Source organism: Durio zibethinus, chromosome 18, assembly GCF_047325235.1.
Source record: "Durio zibethinus cultivar Kanyao isolate XHJ-2024 chromosome 18, ASM4732523v1, whole genome shotgun sequence".
In the NCBI taxonomy this organism is placed as follows: Eukaryota; Viridiplantae; Streptophyta; class Magnoliopsida; order Malvales; family Malvaceae; genus Durio; species Durio zibethinus.
In genome coordinates, this window is record NC_143179.1 from 21964087 (window position 1) to 21982790 (window position 18704).

The following is an 18704-nucleotide window of genomic DNA, read 5'->3' on the forward strand; positions in this document are numbered from 1 at the left end:
AAAAATTTGCCAAGCGTAAAACTGCTAGCAACTTCTAGAAAGAATAGTTCAGCAGATGAGTTTCCTTGCATTGTGTTTGCACAGTTTGCACTCTTTTGGCCTTTTATGCATCGGTTTTCACTAACTTTTGCAAGGTAAGATTACTTGTTTTCTTTCCAGGGATGGCATATGTTGCCGATGAGGACTCTGTGTCTCAAAATTTTCAAACTTTATATGTTTGCATTAGGCCGACATAGCCTTATCAACCTTTTACTTTTGCAATTTTGGTATACATATACTCTTTTGGGTTAAAAAAAGCCACATATGATAGAAGAAAGGATTGCAGGTATTGGATTTAATTCTTCATCCGCTAAATGTCACATTTTATTAGTGGCTGCATGAATCAATTGAGTTAAACTCTGGGTTTGTTATGCATACATTTACGATTACTTTGAACATGCTCTAGGTACTTCAACCATTGAGCCAATACAGTGAGAGGGTGCCTGAATTAGGCCAAGTATATAATCTCTAATCAGATAAGCGACACTGCTAATTTATTCGCTTGAATAATGCTAAGCCCATCAAATATTCAAGCAAAAACTAACCAGATGTTTTGTTATCCCCTAAACCAGACATGGCATGTCCTGTTGGGTTCAAATGACTGATATCACCCCAGGCTTTTATGGTCCAAACATCATTACCAGATAAGTGAAATATGTTTACAGAGGTATTGAGTATATTCCCCCTAAACCTGTTTGAGCAAGCCCGCCTATAGAGTGCTCTTATAACACCTCCATGAGTGACTACAACCACTCGCTCTCCTGCCATTGGAAAACAAGCAACAATCAGGAAATTTAAACAAAAAATATATAATATTCTAGCAGCAGTGTCAGGGAAAAGTAGAAATTTCAAGGCAAATGAAATCGCATCAGAAGGTTTAATGGTACGTATGGAACTGGGAAATATCTAAACCGGGTAAAAATGAAAGTAGTATGTTCTATAACTTGATTACAGACAGTTCTTTGGGAGTTCGAGTTCCCTTTGACAAATGGCATAAATACCCGTATGCTTCTGTCCAATTCTTTGCAATGAAGATGTAGCACGGTAATAGAGTTGGTCTAAGCTTTCACCACCTCCCTGCATACATAGTAAAGATCAGAGCAAGCACATCAGTAGCGATGCCGATGCCTAAAGCCTGTTAGTGCCTAGGAAGAGTTATGTAATCAGCTGCCAAAGGGCCAACCTCAGGACAAAGACGTAGATATAGCCAAGTTTGGCCCAATATTAATGGTTACTGGTATGATAACTTACTGGTATAACTTGATCAGTCCTGCGAGATGAAAAGGCACTGTAAGCCTCGGGACAAACTTTGGCTGCTTCACGGAATAGAAGACCTTGAACATCCCCTAAATGTCGCTCCCGTAAGTCTGGATCTTTAATAACCTTGAATTTTTACATCCAAAAAAAATGTGTAAAATTTTCTCATCTAAATGCTTGCACACTAACTTATACCAAAAAAACACTATTGAACGCTACTCAATCTAAAAACTTAAACTGATGGATTTCTAGATCAGGTCTTGACGTATATGTTTTGCTTTTTCGATCCCATTTCTAACATGGGGTAATCATACTGGTGAACTTCATCAGTTCAAACTATAGAAGTCCAATTTGAGGAAATTCAACTGTGAAAATTCATACCTCAAACTTGCCACATCTTTCTGCAATTGTCTCTGCTGTTTCAAGAGCTCGCTTCAAATCAGAAGAATATATGGCGGATATTTCAGGCTCTAGGGATAGTCGATCAGCTAACTTCACACCCAGAAAAGAAGAGTTTTCAAGCATCAGAATCAGAGATAGATCAGAAAAGTCAAAAGAAATTATTAGTAAACAACTACATACCAAAGCTGCTTGTTGTCTCCCAACTTCATTTAGTTCAACATCCATATGTCCCTATAAAAACAAAAATTAATTTAACCAGAGAAAAGAAAAACCGTAAATTATCTCAAGAAATGTTGTAAAAATTTTTCTCAGGTTTCAAAAGAGAGACGAGAAGAGACTTGAATTCTTCCATTTGCATTCCATGCCGTTTCTCCATGACGCACCACGATAATTTCAGTGTAAGCTTGATCCATGGAACTGTTAATTCAGCACCACAATCAGATGAAGCAAAAAAAAAAAAAAACCCAAAACTCAAATATTAATCAACTGAAAGTTTTGTTTCTTTCATTTCTGAAGTGATTTACCAAGAACTAGGTTCGGACATAGATATGGTTAAATAGTTTCGTGACTTGGTGGTGACTGGTGAGTACAAGCGGCCTGTTTTGTCGTGGACGAACATTGTTATTTGAAAACGGTTTTAGTTGGCGGACGTTTCAAGCTGACAGGAATCTTAACTGAGCCAAGAATCATGCGTTCTTTCCTTTATCGTTTCTCTTTTAAAGAGTAAAATTCATCATGTCTCTTAAGAATCTTAAAAATGATTGATCATTTCACACAAAATTTTTTAAAAGTGTAAACTTTTTTACTACAGTAATTCTAAACAACTTATCATAATTAAATTTGAGCAAAAAAAAACCTGACAAATACATTATTGACTGCTGGCATTGGAACTTAGTAGAATCTGCAAAATCTTGTGGACATTTGGAAATCGGATCAGTTCTTAAAATAAAATGTGTCAATTTATCATGGCTGAAGGCTGAATTTCAGGCTGGCCAGTAGGATGAGATTGAGGGAGGGTTTACAATGAAGGATCCCTTGCCAGATTTATCAGGAGCCTCCTGGATCAGCGAAAAATGTTAGGCTTATGGCCATACAAGTTAGCATATGATTCAGTTTTGATATCATTTGGTTTTTCAAAGCCTGGAGCTTCCTCTTTCAACATGAATTCTCTCTAACAGTGGCTGAAAACATATTGCTGTTAACCCAAGAACAGATAATCATATTCATGCAAAGAAGAAATAAGATAAAAAGAAACACATCCATCCTTGGCAAATTGGCGGGTTTATGTAGCCATGGAACAGAAGGTTACAACAGAGGCAGGGAGAAGTTTAGCTTTAACATGAATAAAAGAACAACAGATCAATAAGGAGAAAGGCAGCTGACAAGATAATCATAGATGAAGAAAAAATTAAACCAAGAGGAGACAGGAGATCTATTGAAATCACGGATTCAAGGGTTTACTAGACAAAGTAAAACTTACATGATCGGAAAGCAAATGAAGAGGTTGTTGCTGTACCATAGTTTTGGCTAAAGATCTATTGAAACATTAATATAGAGTTTGCCTTTTTTCTCCTGGACTCGTCTATCAGCAAACTGCAGTAGTTTTACAAATTCAATTACCTCCACAGAAGAAATTAAAGGGAAGTGCAGGGAGGAAAGCATTAAATATTTGACATGTTCAATAAAAGAATAGGTGATGATCATCAATCTTCTTCCTTGCAGCTGCAAGCCCTTTCTATATTCCACCAGAAGGGCAGAAAACATGACACAAGATGAAGGTCATCCCCCGGGTTCTACTAAAAGCATAAAATTGAATGAGTTTGATGAACTAATACTAAGGATAATCGCAAAGTCTTATTAAAGGAAAAGATGATTTAACATCATAAATCTCACATGAATCCTAAAATATAGATAATTTAAAGTTAATTATAAATGTGACTAATAATGAAAATAATTGTAAGTAAGGTCATCCATTCCATTCCTAACATTTGTTATAAATAACCAAAATTGGAGTGATGCTCGGAAAGGTGAATAGACGAGACTCAAAGAGGATGTAATTTTGTATTTTTTTTTGCCCCAAAACATATACCCAAACAAAATACATGAAATTTCCCCTCGAATAATTAGACATAAAACCAAAAACAGTTGTTGGTTGTTACATTGTCATTGTTTCTTTGAAATAGAAAGCCAAATTAAGGCAAAACTTAAAATGGGTGAAAAGACTTTGATTTAATAGTAAGGTAATACTACAAATGTTAAAATGGTTGGATTTTTATATTCAAATGGTAAAAAATGTGATGTAGCCAAAGAATTGAATATGGCAATGAGAGCAGCAATGGTAGTTGGTGTTTTCATGAAGTTGAACAAAGGGTAATGAAACTAAAACTTGAGAGGTCCTACATTACATCAGGAAATGCATTCATCAGTTTCAACACCTTACATTTACATGTCAAAGCCACAAGTTTACATTCAGTTGTTAACAAGCAGAAGCCTGCATTTCATTCCGGACAGAAATTTTACACTTGATGAAAATAAAAGGTACTTCTTTTGCTGCCTTACAGATACAAGTTCCTAGGTGGACTACTTGACCACTTTGCAATTCTTCCTTATCTCCCCATCTTGTCCTGTTAGCACACCAATGTTGGCCATCTTCACCATTGATGCTCCAAAATCTTTTAAAAACAGATATGGGTACTTGCTGTAGTTAAGGACGATTAAGGCAGTTCTATTATCTGTACTAAGAACATGATCTGACTGCAAAAGACCAGAACTGTTCACAAGATTTTTGTAGTAGCTGTTGTCAAATCTGGTAGCAGTAACGGAATCCAAAGGAACCAATTTGGTGTCTGAATCTGCTTGATCTGGACAAACGCTTTGAAGACCTTTGAGAAATGATGCATCAAGTTCTGGATCAGGCTTGCCCGAACCACCAAAGTTGAAGAGCCTTGACTTGAATGTGAAACATTGAGCAAAGCCAATGGTGTGAGCACCTGTGTTTGGCATATCAAGATCCTATTTTGTTAATCACATGGCATCTAGTTCAAGCCTACTAACTTGTTAATTATTCAGAAAAAAGTCAATTGCAATCAAGTTTTTATTTTAAGTTAAAGCAGAAAAGATAAGATTGATACTTATGGCATTGAAGGTTCATTTCTCTCTCTTGCAGAAGTACAATAGAAGTAGAACTGATGCAGGAAGCATACCTGACAGCACAACCACATCCTTTATATCAAGACCCTTTGCATTGAATTTTGCAATGATGTTATCCAAGGACTCAAAAGGTGATGGGAGTTCATTAGCTGCAGTCTTATTTGCTGTTCGGCCATCTCGGCGACCTAAGGGTACCGGCCAATATGATCCGCCTGCCTGAGAAGAAATATATATTGATAGCATAATTGACATGAACACATGAAGGAACATAATGATGTACAGTCCAGAACTCAACATAGAAGGGTTAAAAGCAATGAATGATAAATGTTACTTACAAAAAAAACAGCATCCCTTGCTGCAAGAGTTAATATGTCAGTACAAGAAACGGTTGATGGGCAGGCTTTCTCCACATTAGCCTTTATATTGTCAATAACCTCATAACCTCTAACCGAATTTTGATTAGGAATTGCATTCTTTTCCCCAACAAATGTTGAGCCAATATCATCAAGTAAGATAGAAGCTTCACATCCCTGGAGAGAATCAAAGAGTTATGAAAAGGAAAAATCCTGCCGTAAGTTTGCAGACAGAAAAAAAAAAAAAAAGAAAATTCAGTTTTATGAGCAAAAACCATGGATTTGTCCATGATAGGACAGTTATCGAATGCTTGAATTGTCCTAAGTTCTTTGTAAATGTTAAAGTTTGTTTCTCCTAAACATTTTTTCATCTACTTTCTTTTTGTTCTTATGTGTTGTTAGGGACAGGGTTTTGCTTTTATGCAATCCTACCAGAATAATTAGGCCTCAAAGTACAAAAAATAAATAGAAAAGAGGACAATCTCATTACATTAACGAAACAATCATGAAAGTGAAGTCGCACAAGCGAGGCTGCCATCCTAGTATCATTAGCAATAGCTGACCAAACACCATATCTAACGATTTTCGTGAGGTCGGGACAAGTGCTATCATAGAATTTATAATCAAGTTGACAGAACACCAGTTGACTCAGAAACATGATGTAAAACAAGTGAACAAAGGGAAGAAGTTTGCGGGTTTTGCGTTCCATATCTTTAAGCGTAAATATTGTAATCAAATGCCCACTAGTGTTGTAGCTCAGCAGTGGAACTAGGAGCCATTTATACACAAGCACCCACAGGAAAATGCATTGCCAATTTCGATCAAGTTCACCAGATAGTGGGGAAGCCACTATTTGATGTCCCCTTCTAATGGTTTGGTACAATCCCATCATGGGAATTGAAAATGGCTCTAAGTGGCATGATGTTGTATTCCTCTAGAAAAGATTAATTGAAGACTGTAAATTATACTCTCAAGTTTGACTTAAATGTCTAGATTTGAAGAAAAATTGGGCTGCAAAAAATTCAAAGGCATGCGAAATTACTCAAGAATAATTCTCTTTTCATAAACCATTTCTATATGCCGAAAGTAGTATCAGTTTAATCTAGTAGTGGAAGATACACTCACGACAGTTCAATGGACTGGTGAAACAGATCTATCAATGGACAATTTGCGTATCAGCTAGTGCAATGCAATCAGCAATGGATAAATATTTTTCAATGTAAGCAGGAATCTACAACTGCGGGGCAAGTGGGGGCTAGGTGGGAGTAGTTAAAGGAGTGGGGGACAAGAGGACTCAGTGAACCATTATAGGAGTGGAAAAGAATAAGAAAAAAGGATGAACTCAGGAGTGTTATACACCAATTGTTTTCTAAGGCAATTGAGATTAAGTCAGTCATTTCTCTATCTACAACAGAATTGAACGGTACTCAATGGCCACTTAAGGTGGTTTATTTCAGACTTGAACTACCATTCTGTTAGATATTTTCTGCTGCTATTTTTTATTTATTCTCGTGCCATTGTCATAATCTTTGAAGCTCACAAACTTGTCAGAAAATTCGCTGTTGCATAACGGAGGCCAAGTTACCTATTTGAGTGCTACAAAGAAACCTTTGCTCATCCAAGCTTTTCTGAGCTTGTGCGAAGAAAAACTTATCCTTGAAAACAGGGAAAAAGGAAAAAGATCAATGGTCGCGTGTGAAAGCCTTTAGGACTTGTTGAAAAACCTTGGGGCTCAAGTGGAGATCTAGCTTAATGATCTGGATTATATAAATGGTCTGTCAAAATGAAAACTTCTGAAATCCACTGTACTAAATCACTTAATGAAATTTCCTTTTTTAGATTCTTTTGCTATAAATTCTTGCTAGTGAAGCGTAAATCAATTACTTTGGTACAACTTTTCCTTCCTCTGGTTTCTATTGAGCAAACTCAGCCATTGTGAACAAAACCCTAGACTCTATATTCGAGAAAAAATGGCTTTTTATGGAAATAGCATATAGAGGCTCGAAGAATTTTGTTGTTTCTTGACATTTCCATGTAAAGGGAATTATTCCATTATTGCTTTCATTTTCATGACCACAAATGATGTCCCTCTCCTATTGACGAGACAGTTTTCTACCATTCGTTTTTTTTATGTTCTTTCTTTGTCATCATTGTATAAAACACTGTCAAACCCACTTAATGCTGTTACCAAAGTTTTCCAGTTGACTGAAGATCTTACTACTCTCTTCCGAGGGAAAAAGAGAAAAAATGTTAGAACTCTCAGAAATTAAGGAATGTCTATAAATTTCATGGCTGATACTGTTAAGACTGTTAAGATTTTGTGAAACCTCCAGATCTTCCTCTGTCATAAAGTTCACCAGCTTTTAATATTCAATAGTGAAATGTAGGGCCAATCCAACAGCATCAGCATCGCCACTCAAATCTGATTCAGTCGTATTTGTTGTGTTCTATTTGCAAAATCAAGAAAGCCCTTTCTCTCGTTTGGTTCCTCTTCAATTATCAATTAATTTATCCCAAGAAACATTGAACTTCAGGCACAAACTATAGACATTGACATTAACCATTAATGCCGATCTATATTTTTTCTTTTTTCTCTTTTTATAGCTTGGAAAAAGGTGGATTCCAATATGGGTTCTGGAAAGAAAAAGGTTTGGCTGCCAATACCACTAGCATATCCATTGGTTCACGAAAATCATGATTCATTCTCTTAAATTTTCCATTATTATTTTGAACCAAAATTCTGTATGCATCGGTTGCAAGAACCTTTCTATTTTCCTTGTGGATGGCTGTAAGATGTAAACAGAGAAATCTTGGCTTTGTATGGGACATGAGTAAAAGATGATCAAGGTCTCTAAAAGAACCTGTTAATTCCCAGGTTGAGTACTTTGGCAATTGGCCTGAATCTATAAACACTAAAGCAACAGGTAGTCAGGAATCAGGATGAACTGGGCTCCTTTTAGAGGTAAAGATACCTTTCAATTTGAACAATATTGTCTGTATCCAACTCATTGGTGCTATCCAATAGCTTAATTCTCAAGAGTCATATTCAGCAACCCAGCTTCATGACCACCAAATATTTGGAGTTTACAATATCAGATTGAGCCAAAAGCACTTTAAAAAGCCATTGTAATTACTTCAAAAGTGAAGGAAACAAAGTTCTAGATGTCAATTAATACTCTTGGAATTATATTTTCCGACCAAAAAAAAAGAAAAGAAGAAAGAAGCTAAAAGCTGGATGAAACAAAAAAAACATCATCATAACATGGTAAGAATAATATGAAGTACTAGTTCCTTCTAAAGCAATATCTGGTCTTTTTTTCATTGAGAAAAGGCTAGAACAATCTCGGAATATATAGAATTGAGTTTTTCCATGACAAACTTTGTAAACTATTCTAACAAAGGTTGTAACAGCATAAGTAATCAAAGCAGCTCTCCGTGCAGTCATAGCAGCAAGAACAGCTGCAAACCCAGTAACACCCAAAAAGGGGAACCAAAAAAGAGAAAGATAGAGAATTAAACAACTATATATGATATAACAAAGCCTTTGGAAAAATGAGAAAAAGGGCACATACCATTCATCAACAACTTTGTCTTGTTCATCTTCTTCAACCTGGAAACTCTTGGTGGAAGTCTCAATGGATTGCGTTGCAGGTGGCTCCATGTTTTTCTTGTCTGCTAAAACACTTTCGAGAAGATGGCTTTGTCTGGAAATGTCTTTTTGAGAGTTTATCGTGTCTTTTAGGGGGCAAACTGAAAGAGAAAAGTGAAAGGAAAGTGCCAATGTGCGTTCACGTCATCACGTGAATGCAATTAGCTTGATTGAAAATGAAGTTTGAAAGTGATAACACCATTAATTATTCTTTGTTTTTATTGATTTTTTAATTAAAGACTTCATGTTGACTAAAACGATGACTGGGGAAAGTGCTCAACCTGTGAAGGTGGATTTAATCATACAACTCAACGGTTGAATTTTAAAGACTTTAATATCTGATTACTTGAAGAGGCCCAGGGGGGTCGGCTAAGAAGAAAAATGGAATTCAAGATGAAGCTGATCTGGTCTTCGATTAAATTTGGTAGGGCCTTTTGATTCAAAGCTGACTGTTTAAACTTTTAAATAACTATGGTTTGTGGTCAATTTTGGTATTAATGGCGATTGCCTTCTTTTCTTTCTCACCCCCTTATCCATCTGCTCTATTTCTCTCCCTATAAAAGGCAATTTGGGTTTCATGGCTGGTGTGGATCACACGATTATAGCTTTTAGTAAAGACGGTTCTTAGAGAAATCTAAAAAGGCTGAGCCATTATCGGTTCAGAAGAAATTTGGTTTTTAGCAAAAGAAAGAAAAATATATAATTTAACAAATTATTTAATATAATATTTAAATTAAAATTTTTTTTAATATAATTTATTAATTAATATGATATTTAATTTTAACGTAATTAATTTTAAGTGATGATATGTAATAAATAAATAATTTAATAATTTAATTTTTAAAATTTAAATATTATTAAAATTTTATTATAATTCAAAAATCATTTGAAAAATCAGAATTTCTTTTCCCTCGAGGGCCTAACATCCCGAGGCTAGCTAGTCATAGGGTAGGAAAATTATTGAAGAAAGTAAGGAATGATCGAAACTCGAAAAGATCATGTCCACGAGTCCAATAGTTCATGGTAAGATTTCCCACTCCTTCATTCCCCTTCAGACATTTCACTTTTTTTTTTTTTGGTCACTTTATCAAGTATTTCAGTGCCACAATAATCCACCATTCATTGCTGCATTGGACATCAAATAGTACAAACTAAGATGGCGCCAATCATTAAACAAAATAATTTGCAAAAACAATGCAGGATCCAGAGGGTAGAGAGCAATAGGGATGTGGGAATTTTGGTGAAAGATACATGGCTAACTTTTTTTTTTTCAATTTTATAGTCTGTCTTTTAACCCTCAAACTCCTATCTACTTAACTCATCTGAGAAAGAAATTACGTGTCTAAATCCTCAATGAATGTGTATAATATATAAACAATCTAAACTAATACCAAATGACGATATATGGCTAACTTAAACCTTCTAAAATCTAATAACTCATTAGACTCATGGAGATGAAAATGTCACCTTTTGTAAGATGTATATGAAAAAACGAGCTAGCTTAATTTTAAAGTAGTCAGTAGTAAACAAAACCCTGCCTCCTACTTCTGGACACACTTCCAGTTCAGGAACTTCAATGAAGCATTGATTACAGAGATCAGGTAGGGAGCTTTTGGTTCAGCTCTCCGTGGCCACAACTCAGACGGCATCTCTCAGGGTCTCCAACGCAATGCTTGAAGCTGCCTTATCAGTAGAAACCTTGAAAATAATGTACAGTGCTTCTTCCTCTCTGCACAGTTACTCTGAAAATATGGTTCTTCTTAGACTCCTAGTTGTTAGATCCATTAATGGTACCAAAAGGGATGGGATGATGAGTATTTTGACCCGAGCATGGAGGAGAACTAGGAAGAGCCCCCAACATAGAACAAGGAGAATAATGTGGGGCCATTGTCAAGTTGGAACTCTTGTAATGAGATTGTTGTGCAGTCTCACTTGGAGAAAAAGAATAATGCGTGAAGCTGGAGTGGGCAGTCAAGAAAAGAGTAAAGTTTACTAGATTGAATTCAGCTGTAAGGATATGCAAATGTAACTCTTACCTGTCAGGAGTCACTGTCTTTGTACCTCGCAGGTTTTGCTGCACTGGCAATTGATCCAGTTTATATTCAGATTGCTCTCTTGGACTAAGGGGCATATCCTGCATATATATTAAACCAATTAGTAAATAAACTATTAGATGCCAGCGGCAACAAAAGGGAAATTATTTTTATTTACCATGGACTTTATCCCATTAGATGACGAGACGCTTGATGAGGCACCAAGCGGTGTGAGCATTTTACAAATGAATGCTCTAGTAACATGCTTGCAGTTGGTCTCTCTGCAGGATTTCTTCGGAAGCAGCAGCACAGGAAATCCTTCCCCTCGGGTGATAATGTTTCAGGTATGAGAGGGGTATCCTTCATCACTTTAAACAAAGCTGCAGCCTGCATTAACAAAGGGAATTTGGAGAAATTGGCAATGGCTCTTATTTGAAAACAAACTAGACCAAGCAATTAATCTTGTACTTTTCATGCGGACAATTAGGGCACTCTTAACTCTTAATGATTGGTGGACAAGTAAGGACTTTCAGCACAATCTAATCAACATACAATGTAATGTATTACAAACGGCAGTATGAGAAACACGGAACCCAACTTTTTATTCTTCATTTTTTCCCAAAATCAATGACTTCTAATGCAAAGGTGAAAAGTGGGCACGTTTAAATTTTCTCCGATCCTCGGCATGATTAACAAAATGAATTAAGATACATCAGGTGCTTACCCCTTCATACTCACTCCATGGTGCTTTACCAGTGAACATTTCGATAATTGTACAACCCAAACTCCAAATATCAACAGCTAGAGCATGATCAGAACTATTATCTCTCTGCATCACTGCTAGCATGAGCTGCAGGGAAATGAATGATGTCAGCATGTTAAAACTACAGACCACTATGTATTGAGTGGCGAGATGGTACCTCTGGTGCCATCCAGTATGGGCTTCCCTTCAAAGATAGATCAGCTCTTTGTCCACTAAGCTGTGCAACAAATGGATCCAAAATTATTCAAGCTGAATCAGAAAAATAACAACTAGCAAAGACTTTGAAGCAAGATGTCTTGGAGGAAAACTAAGTAATAAGAGGCAAATTACGACGACAATGATGGCACATCTGCTACACCAACCTAATCAGCTCATCACAGCCACAGTTAACTATTCAAATTACAGAATATCTCATCTTTCTCCTGATTCTTGTTATTTTTGGCTTGAATATATCCTAATCCAAGTCTTTAGATTTTTTTTTTTTTTTGATAATACAATCATGGGTATCCTCAAGCTTTGCCTAGATCTAATCCCCTCCCCTGGTGATCTTAATGGTGCACTGCCCCACATCAGCCTAGTGAATTTAGGATTTTACTCCCAAAGTGCTCCCGACAAGGCTCAAACCATGGTTGACAAGGAAGAAAGTTCCTCTCGTTACTAACTAGACTAATCCTTGTAGATAAGGCTTTAGAACTTTGAAAGCAAGTACTTTGCTAATACAGCATTTGATGTCTCCCAGACCAGAGGAACATAAAACCATACTTGTAAAGCAAAGAAAATGAAGAGTTAAAAGATTCCTTGCTTGAATACTACACAGCTGCAGTTCTGCCAGCACATAACAGGTGTTGCAACTTTGTACAAGCACAATAATAATCTCAATAGAGAAAAGATAATCTGTCTTCTAACTTGATCTGTGCTTATGTCAATTTATATTCGTCACTTCTTTTATGCTTCACTAAAAGGTCCAAGAAAGGACTGCAGTTGTGAGGATGAATTTCGAAATTTTCTTTTAGCTTTAAACTATTTATTGTTGTGTGGGGAAAGGTGGATGGACATCTACTCATAAAAGATCCTATGGCTACAAATTTACATGCCTTATCAGTGACTAGCATGTATCCAAGGGAAGATATGAAACTCACATGTTTGGACATCCCAAAGTCAGCAAGCTTGACAACTCCAGATGCATCGACAAGCAAATTAGCCCCTTTAATATCCCTAAATAGAACAGATAAACAGCATATTAAGCCACCAATGATTCATGCAAGAATACTAAAATAGGTTCTTTCCTCTCCTCAAACTACTAGTCTTTCTGTGCTTAAAATTTGAATTAGAACTTAAAAGTGGATGTCATTCACTTTTACGCTCTAATTGGCTATTTTAGGGTGCATGCCAAGCCTTATTTTTACCCAGAAATCAGGACTGTGATTTACACCTGTGGATTGTCTTTGTGCTGTGCAGGTAAGCCAACCCAGAAAGAATATGGCGAGTAAAATTGCGAACAACAGATTCTGTTATGGCACCACAGTGATCACGAACATATTTATTGATTGAACCGGGATGAACATACTCCAGATATATATAGAACTTGTCTTCAGCCTGCATATGCATAATTTGAATTACTTAATAGAAGTTCTTAAGATAATAAATGGAGCAAGAGAAGGTATGTTACTTACTATTTCACTACCATAATACTGAACTATATTTGGATGCTTGAGCTGGCTAAGAACCTTAATCTCCTGCAATGAAAGGAAGCAGTTAGAAGGGCAGTAGAAGAAACAAACAGCATTAGGTAATCATTAAATTCTCACTCTTCTCTCTCTAGAGTGAAGAAATGTAATATTTGCTGCAGAAAAACCTGCTCTAGTTGCTTTATACACTCTGCAGATTTCGGGTCATCAGGAAATATATCAACTTCCTTCATTGCACATAAAGCTCCAGTTTCTCTGTCAGAGAGAAGAAGCCCCTTTAGTGTTTAGATAGCAAGAGGAACAGACAGAAAAAATACAAAGAACTCGTATACCTGTTACTGGCAACATAAACACTTCCAAATGTACCACGCCCGATAAGCTTGCCTTTTTTCCATTGGCAATTCATTGGCAATGGCTCTGGTTTAGTTATAACTTGGGGAATGGAAGCTGATGATGAAGCCATGGATGCTCCTGGAGGAAGAGGTAATGGATGTACGTTAATGGGGCCATTACTTTCAGGTCGGGATGCTGAGATCTCAAGTGACAACCTCTGAAGTATTGCCGAAGGAGGTCCACTTTGGCTTCTTTTCCTTTGACGAGGACTTCTATTTGGTGGACTGTGAAGTGGAGTACTGTCAGTGCTAAATGCACTGTAATCATAGAATCCTGGAGAAGGAATCTCTGGAACATCTAACATTGGCATCTCAGATGCGGGCGAGACTTGATTGTCTGTAGGAACCATGTAGCACAGAAACATGTCACCAGTACTCATTCTGTGAGGGCTAATTGCAGTAGGACTGCTGAATGGACTAGCAGGAGCACTCCTAATAGGAACATTCACCCTAAGCTCATCCTGAGAACTGTCTCCTCTATTCGCTTCTTGGTGTGACACCTTAGAGGATGATCTTGTGTCCACATGCGCCGCTGTCTTCCTTGAGTCACGAGAAGCAAACATACTGTAATACCAGAAATTAACAAACTCTCAATTATTGCAAAAACCAGTAAAAGAAGTTATCAGAATGTCAACAAAGACTCTAAATATAAAACCTAAAACTGCTCTCCAAAAGAAAAAGCACATTTTATTACAGCAGCGCGGTCAAGACATTAAGAACAAACCCATACATGAAATAAGCTTTTAAGTTTTCAGATTAAGCATTCAGATTATCAATCAAATAATACTAAAATTATGAATAAATCATCATCTAGCTCATAATTTGTTTCTAAAATTTCCCAAAATTAAGAAAATTGCCAAATGGAATTTCAATCCCCTTAAAACATAAAAATAAATAAAACAAAATATCAAATAATTCATGGAAAGAAACTAAAGACATGATAATAATTTCGAAAATTAAAAAATAATAAGAAATCTGTTTTTTTTTCTTCATTGTAATTTAAAATTCAATAATAATTGCAAAACCTTATTTAAAATTGTAAGCTATTGCATCAATTAAGACAGGATCAAGAACTTTCCAACCAAATCTTAATTAAAACTAATAATTGAGGAAAAAAAAAAAAGAAATTAACCTTGAATTGAGAGGAGTTCCATCTGCTTTTTCTCTATCTCTATTCTCTAAACCTTTACCATGTCCAACCTCACTAGGCGCGTCTCCTTCTGGAACTGGAAGCGGAAGCGGCAACGGCATCGCCAACGCCGACGATGATGCCCTTGAATCCGGAGCCGACGATGACAATGGAGTACCGTAACTATGGGACAGCGGTGCCACCACCACCTCCCTCGTTTGCGAAACCTCCTGATCTCTGAGATCCTTCAGCTCCCTTCGCCTCGTCAGCTTAGGTCCCGCAATGCGAAAAGCCGTGTAACGATGACGTTGGTGGTGTTTATGCTTATTATTATTATTATTATTATTATTATTATTATTATTATTATTATGTTTATGTTTACCGGGAGAAGTTGCGGTCGTGGATGAAGAAGACGAAGAAGAAAAGGAAATAATCTGATGCCAACGCATGGCTATAATTTAGATTTCAAAAGCAAAGAATTTGAAATGAAAATTTTGGAGAAAAAGGAGAGGAAAATCCATGAATTTAGGTTTTATAAAGAACAAAACGTGGGATAACAACGGACGATAATGTTCCAAACATCAGATTGGAACGGAGCTTCGATTTTGATTTCTGGATGTCGGCAAATCAGTCTCTTCACAAGCCTTTTTGACTTTAAAAGGTCAATAAAAGAAAGTCAAGAGGCTTAACGCATTTTGCATTTTAGATTCTAAAATAAGTAAAAAGAAAAATATATAAATTTACAACTAGTAATGGAGGTTTAGTGGTTTTAGATTCTAAATAAATAAAAAAAAAAAACAAAACCAACATTTTGCATATTTATTGGCAATTGACACTATATTTATTGATAAATTATTATTTTAAAAATAATTATACGTGTAAATTAATTATGTTAAATTTTAAATTTAAATTAAATAAAAAATTATTATTAGGATTTGATTTTTTTTTTGCTAAAAATATACTGTTTCATGAAAAATATATATATAGTAAAAAAACACAGAGTGGGCACAGCGCCATTTGGTCAATGGTAAAAAATTCAACGGAATTACACAAAAGAGAGAAGGAAAGGGCCTTTCTTTTGTCTTTTGAACGCGTGCCTTTGTAAAGATTCCTTTCAAATTTGACACTATCGTGCAAATGTCGCAAGCAGTTCCCCAATTGCAAGAAAAAAAAAAAAAGGAAAACTGGGAAACAGGTTCTCCCAAAATGGAAGACTTGAAGACCATGTCCAAATTTTTTATTTTATTTCATTCTGGTTTTCAATTTCATCATTGAACCTACTTTTGTCAACTCAAAACCGACAAAACTGTACAAACGGCAACAATTTTTAATCCGGCGTACAAGGCAGAGGTAGAAGTGGTAATATTTAAGGATATAAATAATATATTAATATTCATTAATTATTTAAATTTAATTTTAATGAAATTTAAATTTAATTTTATTATTATAAGGTTGAATTCGAATAATTTAATTTATTGATTAATTTGAGTTTAAGTATTTTATATCAAATTCGAGTAATTCGTAGTTTAATTAAATTTTTATATTTAATTTTTTTTATTATTTAAATTAATAAAAAATTTTAATTTGAGTTTGAGTTCCAATATAAATAATCGAGTTCTTATTGAGTATAAAAATCGAATTTATTTTAATATATTAATCGAGCTTAATCGAACAAGTTCGAGTAGTTCGATTTCGATCACGAATCGAACTCGAGTTAAAAAAATAAAATTCGATCAAGTTCGAACCGAGTATCGAACTTCGAGTTGAGAGCCGAGCTCGAACTTAAACTTCTTACTATATTAATTCGACTTTGCTCAATTACACCTCTAGTCGTATTGGTAACTAGATTAAGCTAATCTGTCGGACCCATTCCAAGTCGCGGTAATGGAAGAGCTAAGTTTACTAGCAGGCAAGGAGAAAGAAAGAACCGGATATTTCAATATAGATAAGGAGATTTGTACATTTGTATTATGTAAAATATTAAATTTTATGTATTTATATTATATTTCATATAAAATTTATGTATTTTAATTTTTTCAATATAAAAATATAAAATATAATTTTTATATTTTATCAAAGTTATATATAATTATTTTTATAATTTTAAGTTATGTTATTTTTATATTCTATTTTCATATAATATTAACATTGCATCACTGAATCATGTTTTAAATTACATATTAAATCAATATTCTATAAACAAAAATTCATAAAGAAAATATGTAGTGAACAAAGTTTTCCTTTTCTGAATCTAAGCATAGTCTAACCATGGGCTGAAAACTACTTGATTTCTGCATTTTCGTGATGGTTTGGGCCATGGTCAGGCTTTTTTTTGTTAGGCAAGGGTCAGGGAAATGTGGGCACAATTATGTGTCCAAACCCACAAAACAAGAAATTCACTCAGCCCAATAAAAGTTTCAAAACAGTTATTGGACTAATTTATTCAATAGGTCTTTTGGCCCATGACCGTGTAGTTTTGTGAGGATGGCCCATGACATTGGCAAGAGCACTTCCTAAACTTCACATTTTCGTAGTGAACCACTATTTTTAACGCCATTTTTAAAAGTTTTAAATTTTAAAAACTAAATTATAATATTATTATATATATCTCATTATTTATCATATTAATTGACAAAAGGATTGTACCTTGAGAATTAAATTATTATTAGACTTAATTGAATTAAGAGATAGCCGCACTTGTAAAATTATTATTCAAATGAAATTATCAATAAAGTTATGATGGCCATTGGCGAAACTAATAGCTATAGAATTAATTGGATTGATAAGATCATTATTTATTTATTTATTTTATCAATGATACCATAGTTTAAAATAAATATATATGCGTGTTAAAATTTTAAATTTTAAATTTATTAAATATTATTTTTAAAAAATAATTATATAAATTAATTGAATTAAATATAAAATTTTACAAAATCATTATTTTAACGTCAAATAATAATGGAGCCGTAGTTCCCGAACCCCGACAAATTCAATAAGAATAGGTGTTAGATTTACATGAATCAAATTTAATGGCGACATTCATTGGATTTATATGTGAATTTGACTTCCTGCCAGCAGACATGTAATCTTAAGAAATTCGATAATGGAGTCGCTATCCCAGATGTCAAAGTAAATTAAGATTAACAATTATGGAAATGTCTGCTTTTAAGTCTTGATCATATGGTTTAATAATTCTTTAAAAACTAATTAGATCATTTTGCCTACTAAATAATCAAGATTTGTGTTTATATGCCTTGAAATCTCATAATCTTTTTGAGGATAAATAAAAAATTTGTTATAAGAAACGTCACAAATATTCAACTTTGCACATTTGTGAATTTTATTATAAGATACAAATAAAAATTCATATTCAAAGTTATCTCAAAGTTCTAATTCAAGATATGCAAATCAAAACCTTGTCTCAAATGAAATCTTTTTTTTTTTTTTTCTGATTATCTAAATGTTTACATGAAAGTATCATGCATAGGTTAAAGTAGGGTATCTATGATAGGAAAATAAGAAATTCGAAAAAAAAATTATTTTGAACACTTCAAAATTTTTCTGTGGATATCCTTTTCATTGACAAAATTGGTGAATTCCTTAAAATAAAATTTGATAATATTAGCAATGATTGTTTAATTACATATAATGAGAATTATGTATTTATTAGTAAATGATGCAATTGTTACTTTTTTTTAAAAAAAAAAAAGAAATTTGGACAATTATAATAATATAGTAATATATTATTTCAAAATTTTTTACAATTATATATATATTATAAATGGACATTCCTAAAAAAATTTTAATTTCATCACTGTTCTTCTCAATACACTATATCTATTGACT

At 34.5% G+C, this 18704-nt stretch overlaps 2 protein-coding genes and 1 pseudogene across 10 annotated transcripts; all 3 read right to left on the reverse strand.

Annotated features, from left to right (window-relative positions):
- Positions 1-386: 386 nt before the first annotated feature.
- Positions 387-3557, reverse strand: LOC111299999 (phosphoglycerate mutase-like protein 4). 7 transcript variants are annotated; one of them, XM_089747927.1, is made up of 8 exons: positions 3179-3557; positions 2555-2893; positions 2037-2115; positions 1879-1929; positions 1678-1788; positions 1291-1422; positions 1041-1116; positions 387-800 (listed from the first exon to the last, which is right to left on the reverse strand). In XM_089747927.1, exons 2-8 carry the CDS (start codon positions 2581-2583, stop codon positions 580-582), a joined length of 699 nt encoding a protein of 232 aa, XP_089604053.1. In that variant the 5' UTR covers positions 2584-2893; positions 3179-3557; the 3' UTR covers positions 387-579. The 7 variants fall into 7 exon arrangements, with proteins under 7 accessions (XP_089604053.1, XP_089604054.1, XP_089604056.1 ...); XM_089747928.1 differs by lacking the exon at positions 2555-2893 and having other exon boundaries at positions 3179-3291; positions 3373-3554; XM_089747930.1 differs by lacking the exons at positions 2037-2115; positions 2555-2893 and having other exon boundaries at positions 3179-3291; positions 3373-3557.
- Positions 3558-4122: 565 nt separating this feature from the next.
- On the reverse strand, positions 4123-8292 carry LOC111299997 (peroxidase 10-like). Of its 2 annotated transcripts, none has more exons than XM_022895558.2 (4): positions 5692-8292; positions 5184-5378; positions 4902-5064; positions 4123-4688 (listed from the first exon to the last, which is right to left on the reverse strand). In XM_022895558.2, exons 1-4 carry the CDS (start codon positions 6091-6093, stop codon positions 4279-4281), a joined length of 1170 nt encoding a protein of 389 aa, XP_022751293.2. In that variant the 5' UTR covers positions 6094-8292; the 3' UTR covers positions 4123-4278. The 2 variants fall into 2 exon arrangements, with proteins under 2 accessions (XP_022751293.2, XP_089604052.1); XM_089747926.1 differs by lacking the exon at positions 5692-8292 and adding an exon at positions 5477-5669.
- Positions 8293-8437: 145 nt separating this feature from the next.
- On the reverse strand, positions 8438-15487 carry LOC111300000 (mitogen-activated protein kinase kinase kinase 5-like; annotated as a pseudogene). The gene is made up of 12 exons (XR_016330042.1): positions 14859-15487; positions 13667-14290; positions 13502-13589; positions 13320-13382; positions 13079-13242; positions 12786-12861; positions 11804-11863; positions 11608-11733; positions 11062-11270; positions 10887-10984; positions 8774-10808; positions 8438-8660 (listed from the first exon to the last, which is right to left on the reverse strand). The product of XR_016330042.1 is annotated as a mitogen-activated protein kinase kinase kinase 5-like (transcript).
- Between the last annotated feature and the right edge of the window lie 3217 nt (positions 15488-18704).